Source organism: Lontra canadensis, unplaced genomic scaffold (assembly GCF_010015895.1).
Source record: "Lontra canadensis isolate GAN:19392208 unplaced genomic scaffold, GSC_riverotter_1.0 scaffold37, whole genome shotgun sequence".
Classification (NCBI taxonomy): Eukaryota; Metazoa; Chordata; class Mammalia; order Carnivora; family Mustelidae; genus Lontra; species Lontra canadensis.
Window position 1 is genome coordinate 5489016 of NW_022631031.1, and position 11494 is coordinate 5500509.

The window sequence follows — 11494 nt, forward strand, 5'->3', positions numbered from 1 at the left end:
TTTAAAAAAGTCGATATATCCATCAGCTTCTATACTAGCCATTTCTCTAATTCTTATTCTTATTATCTCTCCTCTTCCTTTGAGAGTAGTCTCCGAACTGGTCTTCCTTTGTTCACTCTCTCAACTCCAGTTTGGTATACTATATGAAGCATATTGGACTTTATTCTGTGGACTAGACGGTGGGTGGGAACAGAGTGACTACAGATCACTAGAATTAAAGCAATCCTCTAAGCAAGAGATACAGGACTAAACTAAAGTGACAGTAAAAGATAGTTCAACCTCTTTTAACAAACAGAATAAAAAAGACAGCAATACCAACTGGTTGTGGGATAGAACAAGAAAGGAAAAAAAAAGAAGATTCCTGAATTGCTAGTTTTGGTGGCTGACTGGATGGGACAATATTCATTAGGACAGAGAATATAAAATAAGGAGCAAGATAAGTACAGTATGGACATATTGATTTAAGACACATATGAGCAATGTACACAAGGCATTTCTAGTAGGTTATTAGCTGGTAAGATTTGCTCATCAAGGGGATGCCTGGGTGGCTCAGTTGGTTAAGCATCTGCCTTCAGCTTGGGTCATGATCCCAGGGTCCTTCGATTAAGTCCCATATTGGGCTCCTTGCTCAGCATGGAGCCTCCTTCTCCCTCTGCCTACGCTTCCCCTGCTTGTGGTCTCTCTTTCTGAGAAGCAAATAAATAAAATCTTAAAAAAAAAAAAAAAAAAAAAAAAAGATTTGTTCATCAAGGAGGTTTGGATGATAAAGATTTGGGAGCTTAGAGATTAGGTATTAAAAAGCACAATAAGAAGATTCGGTTTTTGAAATAATGTATACTCACAGCATGGCACCTAGATGACAGGCTCTGTAATAGGGATAAGGAATGCAGAATTCCTACCAAGTTATGTAAGAAAATACAAAAATGTGTGAGGATCTAATGCCAAAGAAGCAACTGAGGTATAAATAAAAGCAGAATCAGAAAAGATTGATGCTGGATTTTCAAGAAAATAATCTATATGTAACATGGTAAACATGGACAACAATGGAAAGGTCAAGGAAGGATAAAGATGAAGTGTGCCCAAATTTCGATTCAAATGGAATCTGGCTAGCAGCCCCAGACACTGCTTCCTCAAATATACCACTAAAAGATACCTACAATACAGAATAAAGCAAAAATTCATACACATAAAATTAAAAACAAGAAAAAACATGTCAAAGTCTGGAAAAAATTTCAATTATAAGGCAAACAAAACTAAATTAAAAGAAAAACAACTAGAACACTCGGGCTTAGCCTCATAAAACCATATCTTTCTGGGGGGGGGAAAGGAAGATAAATTCTCTCTCTTTTATGATTCAAGGTCACAGAAGCTCTATAAATCTACTATCCCACTCTATTAGCTACTTAGGTACCTAATGGCAACTAGAGTGCTGTTTTTCTGAGGTAGTCAGAGATTGTCAATTTATCCATCTTGTTCCATTACCCCTGTTTAGTATCTTCTTGTATCAAAGATAGCAATTCCTAAAACAAATAAGGCAGGAAGTTGGTGGGTGGTGTAGAAGGGCCAGTGACAGTATAATGCATCACAGCTTGCATAATTGAGAGGTTCTCATAGAACTCATGATGGGTATTATAATTTTCCTTATAATCCAAAGGTACAAAGTACAAGAAAAATAGCTGCTGGGGATAGAAAATACCACATGAGTATCATAAAATTTTACTAGTTAAATGCCTAAAAGAACCTGAGAACTGGGTTAGGGGCTGTGTACATGAACTTACTAATCTATTAAGATTGTAGAAAGGAATTTATCCACTGTATAAACAGACAGGAAATGGAACAGAAAGCAACTTCCCAAACTGTACTTGTTGGCAAATACTAAATCTAGAAACACAGTGCTCATTCAAGAAGAATATGAGATAAAAATCAACAAGAACTCTATGGAGAAGTCTTGTAACCCTTTGAGGAAAAGTATAACCTTAGAAATAATTATCTACAGGAAACAGAAGATAAAAGTTACTGTAATTTCAGAAAACTGGTATTTTCAGAGAACGGAATAAGACAAAACTGTATTAGAGAATATATACAGAAAAAAAACAGATAAAATGGGCAATGGAATGGAGAAGATAGAAAAGCAGAGACACCAGGGTTATCTGGTATCAGAGCCCACTGTAGAAAACAATATGCAAGAGAGACCAAATATGACTCACGAAGCTGAAAGTTTCCCAATCCCTACTCTTTATAAAAACCAACACCTTACAGGAAAAAAAAAAAATGCCAATCCCTGTTTTAGTCTTTTGCTCTTCTTCACTTATTATACTTATTTATCAATCTAACACTTCCCAGCTTGAAGGCATAAGTAAGTGTACCCTGAATCCTCCATTTACATAACAAAAAAGCATTAAATCTTTAAAATTAGTTCAAAACAAGCTAAAACCACATACATTGTTTTTAATCTTACTACACCTACTGTAAACTAAAATATTCCAGTTCCAGGTTTAGTATTCTTTGCACTAGGAGAGATCTTTCAGTTTACAGATTTTCCCCTTACCTATCTGTGGTGAGTACAGCCAGGCTATGAATATCTTTTTTTTCATTTGCATGTTTGTGTAGTTCAGCAATATAATCCATAAGTTTCTTTTCAGCTTGTTCAGCTTTCCATCTCTTCTCTCTCTCTTGCTCTAGTTGTTCAATAAGTGTCTGAAAGAAAACAATAGTGTTATATGAACCTGCAAAAGTTACCTAACCTCTCACTGCCTCAGTTTTCTCATTCATAATATAGGAATAATAGTTATCTAATTCAAAGGGCTGTGGTTAGAATTAAATTAGTGGAAGTAAGGTATACAGAACTGTGCAGAACAGTGTGTGGTACATAATAGTCACTCAATAAATGCTAGCTGCTATTACTTTTGTCCTAATGATAATTATTATTTTCAAGCATTAAAGGCACTTTACTTGAGAACAGAGGGAGGAAAGCAATGGCATGGAAGGTTTGAAATTGTTAAAAAAGCAATTATACTACTGGAAGAACAGTGCACATTATAATCGAAAGTGTAACTAGCACTTCATAAGTAAAACAAGAGCAAGTTAATATTAGAAAAATATAAATCAGTGTGTACTAAAAATTCTTAACAACATGAGAATTATTAAGGCAAATACTGAGGAATATTTAAATTCCTGAAGGCCTGTTTTTTTTTCTTGGTTTTGTTTCTCTTTTTAAAGTAAGCTCTCCGCCAAACGTGGGGGCCTGAACTCAATCCTGAGATCAAGGGTCTCATGCTCTTCCAACTGAGCCAGCCAGGTACCCTTCTTTAGGGCCTCTTAATCTGGGATCCATGATTTCAAAACCAGACTTCAGCGGAGTCATGAAAACCTTCAAATTAAACACATTTTTTCAATGTGCATAAAGTTTCTCTGAGAAGACCTGTAAGTCTCCTTAGCTATGGAGCTGAGGGTCCAAGACCCCAAAGTTTGGAACCACTGTTTTAAGAAATAAGAACTTGAAAATTTTGATCTGTTTTTTGCCTCCACAAACCTATCACAAATGACTTCACTAAAATCTGACCTTAGATAAATGTCTAATTTCCATTCCTTTACAAATTACAAAAATACACAAAATCTAGAAGTCAGGAAGGGAAAAATGACCCAATCCATCTCCCCAGTAAAATTATATTCAATATTTTTTGCTCATAAAAACATGCATTATTTTACTGGGACTAATTTCATATTTAAAACTAAGACTATTCACATTCATTTTTTCTTAATCTCTCTCTTTTTTTAAGTAGAGAAATCAAGACCTGAGCTGAGATCAAGAGTCAGACACTTAACTGATTGAGCCACCCAGATGCCCACTTAATCTCTCATATCATACCCGGTAAGTGGTATCTTCTGAGCTACTGTTCTCTACTTTAATGATTTCAGTCTTCCGTTCTTCTGCTTCTTCTAACATATTACAATTTGCTAAAGATGATCTTATATATAAATCTTTAAAGAAAGGTGGTTTCATTTTACGATTACAGCTGCAAAGAATAAAACATAGGTAATAACCCAAAGAAATGTACAGTATTTATACTAGTTTGCACAACTTAGGTAATGACAGTCTATCAGTGTAAGAGATCCTTTTGTATAAATTTATATAAATATACCAAACCAATCAAATCTCTAACATTAGAAAAGTAATATCACTCTGAAAAAGCTTAAAGGAATAAGCCAACAGTATTAACTTCTGTCTGTGTGCCTCATTTGAATTTCTAAGACTAAAACAATTACCTCATAAAAGGGTTGTTGTTTTTACTGTGGTGCTTAATAGTCTGAATAGTTTTGGAATGATATGGGATTTTTGATCTTCGAGGAATTCTTCTATTACATTCTTTTCTGTTGCCATAGTCACTTTCAGAAGTCATATCTGTATCTCTTATTGGTCTGAGATCTTTCTCAGGAACATTATCTACTAAAGAATCAGAAGTCTAGAATAAAAAAACCAACAAAGTTTGTTAAAAGTTCAGTAGAGTATAAAAGATTTAAATGTGAAATTTCCAGGACATTATGACTTTTTATAAGATTAAAGGTTCGTAAACTAGGTACGTTCAGAATTAAAGACAGGGAATTTAGCTTCTGGTATGCACAAGAAAGCTCCTATGAGGTTGACTCTCAAGATAGCAATGATAAACTCTAGGAAAAATATAAACAAAACTAGAAACAAAAACTATTTGGAGGCCCTGGACAGCAAACAAAAGCAGGCTTATTCTTGAGAGGAGCTGACACTTGGAAAAAATGATCAGAACAGGATGCTTCTGTTTTTACACTTTTTTGAGAGCTTACCACAATCAGCAGTACACAAGGAGTCTTAAAACTCGGGTTGAAAAACCAGACTTTTGGGCCTGAACAATCACTGTATAGTACAGACCGTAAGAAGCCCAGTACAGGATTAAAAAAAAAAAAAATTGCTGCCCAAGAGACAAATTTACAGTTTAAGTGAAAGCAAGTTAAATGTTTGCTATGACAAAAGTATCAACATTCTTCAGAGAGCTAGCTATAATAGCGTCCAAAGTCTCCGCAGCATAACATTCACAATGTCCAGGATATTCTATTCTCAAAGGAAACACAATCAATGGAGATCTAACCTGAGAGGACTCAAATGTTCAAATAAGCAGAGAAGAACAATGGTATATTACTTAGCTATAATAAAGAATTATATTGCCATCTGTGACAACATGGATGGACCTAGGGTATTCTGCTAAGTGAAATAAGTCAGAGAAAAACAAACACTGTATGATTTCATGTGTAAGTGGAATCTAAAAGCAAAACAAATGAACAAACATACAAAAAATCCAAAAACAGACCCATGAATACAGAGAACAAACTGGTTGTTGCCAGAGGGGAAGGGATGAAGGGGTGGGCGAAATGAGTCAGAGAGATTGGAAGGTAGAGGTTTCCAGTTCTGGAGTGAATAAGTGAGAATAGGGAATATAGTCAATGGTATTGTAATAGCATTTTATGGTGACAGATGGTAGCTACAATTGTGGTGAACATAATATACAGTTTGCCAAATCACTATGTTATATACCTGAAACTATGTAATACTGTTTATCAACTAAACTTCAATTAAAAATCATAAGAACTTTAAAATAATGATTATAACCATATTCAATGATATAAAATATGCTTGTCTTTAATGAAAAGAAAAATTCAGTAGAGAAAAAGAAATTATAAAAAATTGAAATTGTACAACTGAAAAATACAACACCCGAAGTAAAAATTGGCTGGTCTTAAGAAGAGAATGGGTGATGAAAGAGTAAGTGTACTTGAAGATCAGTTTATTGAAGTTATTTAATTATTAAAGTTATTTAAAATGAACACAGAGGGAAAAAAGTTGGTAAGATGTACAGAGTCTCAGGGAACCATAGAAGAGTATCAAAAGGTCTAAGCAGAATCTGAGAAAAGGGAATATGGGACAGAAAAATATTTGAAATGATGTCAAAAATTTCCTAAATTAGGTAAAGACCAATTTACAGACTTAAAACACTCAGAGAAACCTTAAGTAGGATAAATATGAAGAAAAAGTATCCTTAAGCACAATGTTGCCAAATTGCTGAAAATCAAAAGTAAAGGTAAATTCTTGAAAGCAGCCAAAGAAAAATGAGACATTATATACAGGAAATCAAGGATTCTAATTAATGCTGACTTTGCGTTCAAAACTATGGAGGCCAGGAGACAGTTAAGAGAGAAAAAAAAAAGCTGTCAAAATAGAATCCTATATTCAGCAAAAAGTATCCTTCAAAAAAGCAAAATGAAGAGAATTTGTTGTTCTCAGATGGCCACTATAGGATTTGCTACAGTAAGTACAGGCTGAAAGTCCTGGCTGAAGGAAAATAATAACACAAGGATATTAAATTTCCAGAAAGAAAGTATCGTATATGATTTATTTTTATTTGTTTTTAAAGATTTTACTTATTTATTTGACAGAGAGAGAGAGCACAAGCAAGGGGAGCAGCAGGCAGAGGGAGAGGGAAAAGCAGGCTCCCTACTTTGCAGGGAGCTGGATGTGGGACTCAATCCCAGGACCCTGTGATTGTAAACTGAGCCAAAGGCAGATGCTTAAATGACTGAGCCACCCAGGAGCCCTTCATATATGATTTATATACATGTAAATACAAATAATTTTTAATTATTTTTTACTCTTAATTCCTTTAAAGCAAAAATTAAAACACTGTCTCTGGAGTTTATAATGCCAAATGAGATACATTTGGCAACTATAACAAAGTGTAATAGATATAAGAATTCTACATTTTATATGAATATAGTATTGAAAAGTCTATTTTTAGAGCTATCACACACAGAAATAAAAAGTATGACTAAAGAACCAAATACAAATTAAGACTGGATTATAACAAATATACAAGATAGAAAAAGTAGAAAAATGAATAAAAAAGTGAACAGAAAGCAAACAGTGAAATGGTATACCTAAGTCCAACTTCATCAACAATTATAGTAAATGTCAATGGACTATGGACTCTTCAAAAGGAGTGATGGCCAGGCTGAATTAAAAACAGGACACACCAATATATAAAACTTACTTCAATATATAGATAAAGCAATTAAAAAGAAAATGGATGCCACAACGGGCTACCACTTCATACCCAGTAGGATGGCTACAATCAAAACCACAGATAATAACAAGTTGGTGAGGATGGAGAGAAAGTGGAACCCTCATACAATGATAGAAGGAATGTAAAATGGTGCAGTTGCTTTGGAAATAGTCTCGTCATTCCTCAAAAGGTTAAACACAGTTACTATCTAACCTAACAATTCCACTACTATATATAGCAAAGAGAAATGAAAACCTATGTTCACACAAAAGCATATACCTGAATATTCACAGTAGTGTTATTCATAATAGTCAAAAAGTGGAAATTACCCAAATTAACATATCAAATGAAGAATGGATAAAATGTGGTATATCCATACAATAAATTAACTTACATTTTTAAAAAAATGAAGTACTGATATATGCTATAAAGTGGACAAAACCTGAAAACTTCATGCTAAATGAAAGAATATAATCACAAAGGACCACATATAGCTGATTCCATTTACATGCAATTTCCAGAACAGGCAAATCCATATAAAAATAAAATCCACTAGTAGCTGCCTAGGGCTGGAAGAAAATGGTAGTGACTGGTAATGGGTACAAACCATTGAATTTCATGGTAAGCGAATTCTAACTCAATAATGCTGATATTTAAAAAGAAAACACAAACCTGACTTATGGAAAAAGATTTATCACATACATTATAAGCATAAGAAGGCTGAAATGGTTATATAGTACCAGATAAAACAGACTTCAAGACAAAGAATACTCCCAAGACAAAGAGGAATACTTCATTAGGAAGACAGCACAGCCTTAAACATGTATGTGCTTAATAACAGAGGTTCAAAATATAATAAGTGAATGTTAAGAAAATTAAAGGGAGAAACACTCTTTGATGGAGATTTTAACATCTTCCATACAAATGATAGAATCAGACAAGTAAATTTTTTAAAAATCAGTAACAGTAACTGATAGAACTAGATAAAAATATCAGTAATGACATGAGCTATCTGAAAAAACTACCAGCAATCCTGACTTAACAAGTGTACAATAAACATTCTGTCCAAGTGCACAAAGAACAATCACCAAGACAGACTACATGCTGGGCTATAAAATAAGTCTCAGTAAATTTCAAAATGTTCTCTGACAAAATGAAAATAAATCGGAAGTTACTAACAGAACATATCTAGAAACCACAATACTTGAGAATTAGATGAGACAGTTCTAAATAATCCTTGGATGAAGAAATAAATCACAAGAGAAATTAGAAAATATTTCTAGGTAAACAATGATGAAAACAAATGTATAAAAATTTGTGAAATGTAGCTAAGGCAGTGCTTAAAAATATTCACTGTTTTAGATGGTTAATTAATTTAAATTAGAAGATAGTTCTAAAATTAATCATCTAAGCACTTATATTAAGCTTAAAAATGAAGGGTAAATTCGAAGTAAGTAGAAGAAATAATAAAATGTAGAAATCAATAATACAGAACACAGAAAGCAAATAAAATTTACGAAACTATCTTTGTAAGAGAAACAAAATCTTGGCTAAATTTTTAAAAAGATTTTATTTCTTTGAGAGACAGAGTAAGAGAGGGAGCAAGGAAACACAAGCAGGAGGTGGGGGTGAAAGGGGAAGGGCAGAGGGAGAGGGAGAAGCAGGTGACACAGGACTCGATCCCAGGACCCTGGGAGCATGACCTGAGCCAAAGATAGATGCTTAACCAACTGAGCCACCCAGGTACCCCAGCCTTGGCTAAACTGACCAAGACAAAATAATTAATTAATTAATTAGTTAATTAAAAAAATTATAAAATAAAAGAGAGGATACAAATCATTATCTGTAATAAAGGAAAGGCTATCATTACATATCCTATAGATGTTAAAAAGACAGTAAGAGAATATTAGTAGTAATTTTATGCTGACAAATTAGATGAAATGGACAAATTATAAAACATAACTTATCTAAAGCAACACATGATGAGATAGAAAATGAGTTGCCTTATAATCATTAAAGAGAGTGAATTCATTATCACAAACCTTCCAGGCCCAGATAATTTTACTGGTGAACTTTATTAAACACTTAAGAAAGAATAATTCCAATCTTATAAAAATTTTTTAGAAAATTTTAGAGGAGGGGGGCAGTTTTCAACTCATTTAGGTAGGCAGCATTAATCTAATATCGATACCAAAGATGCCACTATAAAAGTAAAAACAAATATACCTCATGAGGAAATTGTAAACCTTTATAAAATATTAGCAAACTGAATCCAAGAATATATGAGATAATTTATCATGATTAAATGAGGTTTATCCCCAAAATGTAATGTTTAATAGCTGGAAATTAATCAATGTAATTCATATTATCATGTGAGTCAAAAATTAAAAAAATATATGATCATCTCAACAGATGCAGAAAAAAGCATTTAGCAAAAAAAATTCAACAACATCTGAAAACTCAGCTAATTGGGAAGAGAAGTAAACTCCTTAACTTGATAAAGGACATCTATGAAAAACATAAGACTCACATCATACTTAATTGGGAAATATAGAAGGCTCTCTGAGGATCAGGAATAAGATCCTCGTGCCCACTCTCACCATTCATCTTCAGGACTGCGCTGCAAACCCTAGCTATCGCAACAAAGCATAAAGGGCCAGCATAAAGGTCAGAGAAGAAGGAAAACTGTTTCCATATGACTGTTTATGTAGGAAATCACCAGGAAAATATAAAACAAGTACTAACACTATTAAATAAATTTAGCAAGGTCACAGGATCCAAGATATGGATACAGATATATATCAATAAATAAATAAACAGTATTTCACAAACAAGCAGCAATCATGGAACATGAAACCACAGAAATGGTTCAATTTACAATGTTATAAAAGAAAATAACTATGAATAAATTTAATAAAAGATATGTAAAACATATACTGAAACTACTACTGAGAGTGATAAAAAAGATCTAAAGAACAGATATACAACATGGAATGATTTCAAAGTTATACTGAATTAAAGAGGCCTAACACAAAGGAGTATTGTACAACTGCTTTTATATTAGGTTCTGGAAGAAGCATTCAATAATCTATGGTGAAAAAGGGAGGAAAGTGATTGCCTTGCGGGGGGAAGACTGACTGGGAATGGGTAATGTTGATGATGGTTATGTTTATCTTCATAGAAGTTGGTAACAGGTATATACTTGTATATTGTCAATTCAGGGAAAACATGTATCTGTATTTTTTTTTTTTAAGATTTTATTTATTTATTTGACAGAGAGAGAGAGAGAGAGAGAGAGAAAGGGGGAGGGAGAACAAAGCAGGGGGAACAGCAGGCAGAGGGAGAGGGAGAAGCAGGCTCCCCAAGCAGGGAGCCCGATGCTGGGCTTGATCCCAGGACCCTGGAATCAGGACCTGAGTGGAAGGCAGATGATTAATGACAGAGCCACCCAGCCTCCCACGTACCTGTATTTTACATTAAAAGATATGGTTAAAAACATACTGAACTCTACAGTTAATAATATACATGCTTAAGTATTTTGAGGGAAATATACCAATGCACGTAATTTGCTTTGAAATGTGTCATAAGATAGTTTTAACAACGAATAAATGGATAGATATATGATGACATAAGCAAAGTAAAATGCTGACAGTGGAATCTAGTTTCTGGGTATACTGGTATTCACTATGAAATTCTTACAAATTTGTTCTAAGTTTGAAAATTTTGTAGTAAGATGATAGGGAAAAACTAAAAGACAGAAGTCTTCACAGAGAACCTCAAAATCAGTGAAATAATTTTTAAGTCTCATAGTTAAGAAAAAACATCACGGTAATATAGCACATTTTCAGTAATTTTATGACCTGACTTATAAATTACTACTTTTGAAATTACACTGAGTATATACATCAATGGAAATTAAAATTGTTTGTTTACCTCTCACACAAGTTAGCATTCACCTAATTTTTTTAATATGCAGAGCAATGAATCATGTTTTTTCCCCCAGATAGCTGGACTCCCATTTTTGGTTACAAAGTAGGAAGAATTATCACTATAACCGAGTAAGAAGCATATTGGTGGAAAGAATACCGGGCTGGATATCAGAGATTTGGGTCTGAAGCTTCAACTCTTACTACTAAAGGACACTTACATAAACTCCTGAGTTTCTTTTCTATAAAGTAAGAATGATATATTGATCCCTAGCTACTTGATTGGGTTGTTGTAAGAATGAAATGAGGATGGCATTAAAGAAGTTGCAAAAACTCACTTCAAATTCAGGTTACTAAAATTAAATCTAAGTTCTGACACTGGCAGAAGAGTCAGCCTTTAGAAAAGAGGGACGATGAAATCTGAGGAAATGGTAAGTCTAAGAGCTAAGAGCTCAGTGACACGTTATCAAGGATGTCAAAGAA

At 33.6% G+C, this 11494-nt stretch overlaps 1 protein-coding gene across 4 annotated transcripts in view; it reads right to left on the reverse strand.

The window, feature by feature from the left end:
* Positions 1-11494, reverse strand: part of LRRCC1 (leucine rich repeat and coiled-coil centrosomal protein 1) — a 36308-nt gene that overhangs the window by 14865 nt on the left and 9949 nt on the right. For all 4 annotated transcript variants that reach the window (XM_032869104.1, XM_032869105.1, XM_032869106.1 and 1 more), the window contains 3 exons: positions 4267-4463; positions 3869-4016; positions 2549-2697 (listed from right to left, as the gene is read on the reverse strand). In XM_032869104.1, the coding sequence (XP_032724995.1) occupies positions 2549-2697; positions 3869-4016; positions 4267-4463 (494 nt within the window). The remainder of the gene's footprint in view (positions 1-2548; positions 2698-3868; positions 4017-4266; positions 4464-11494) is intronic.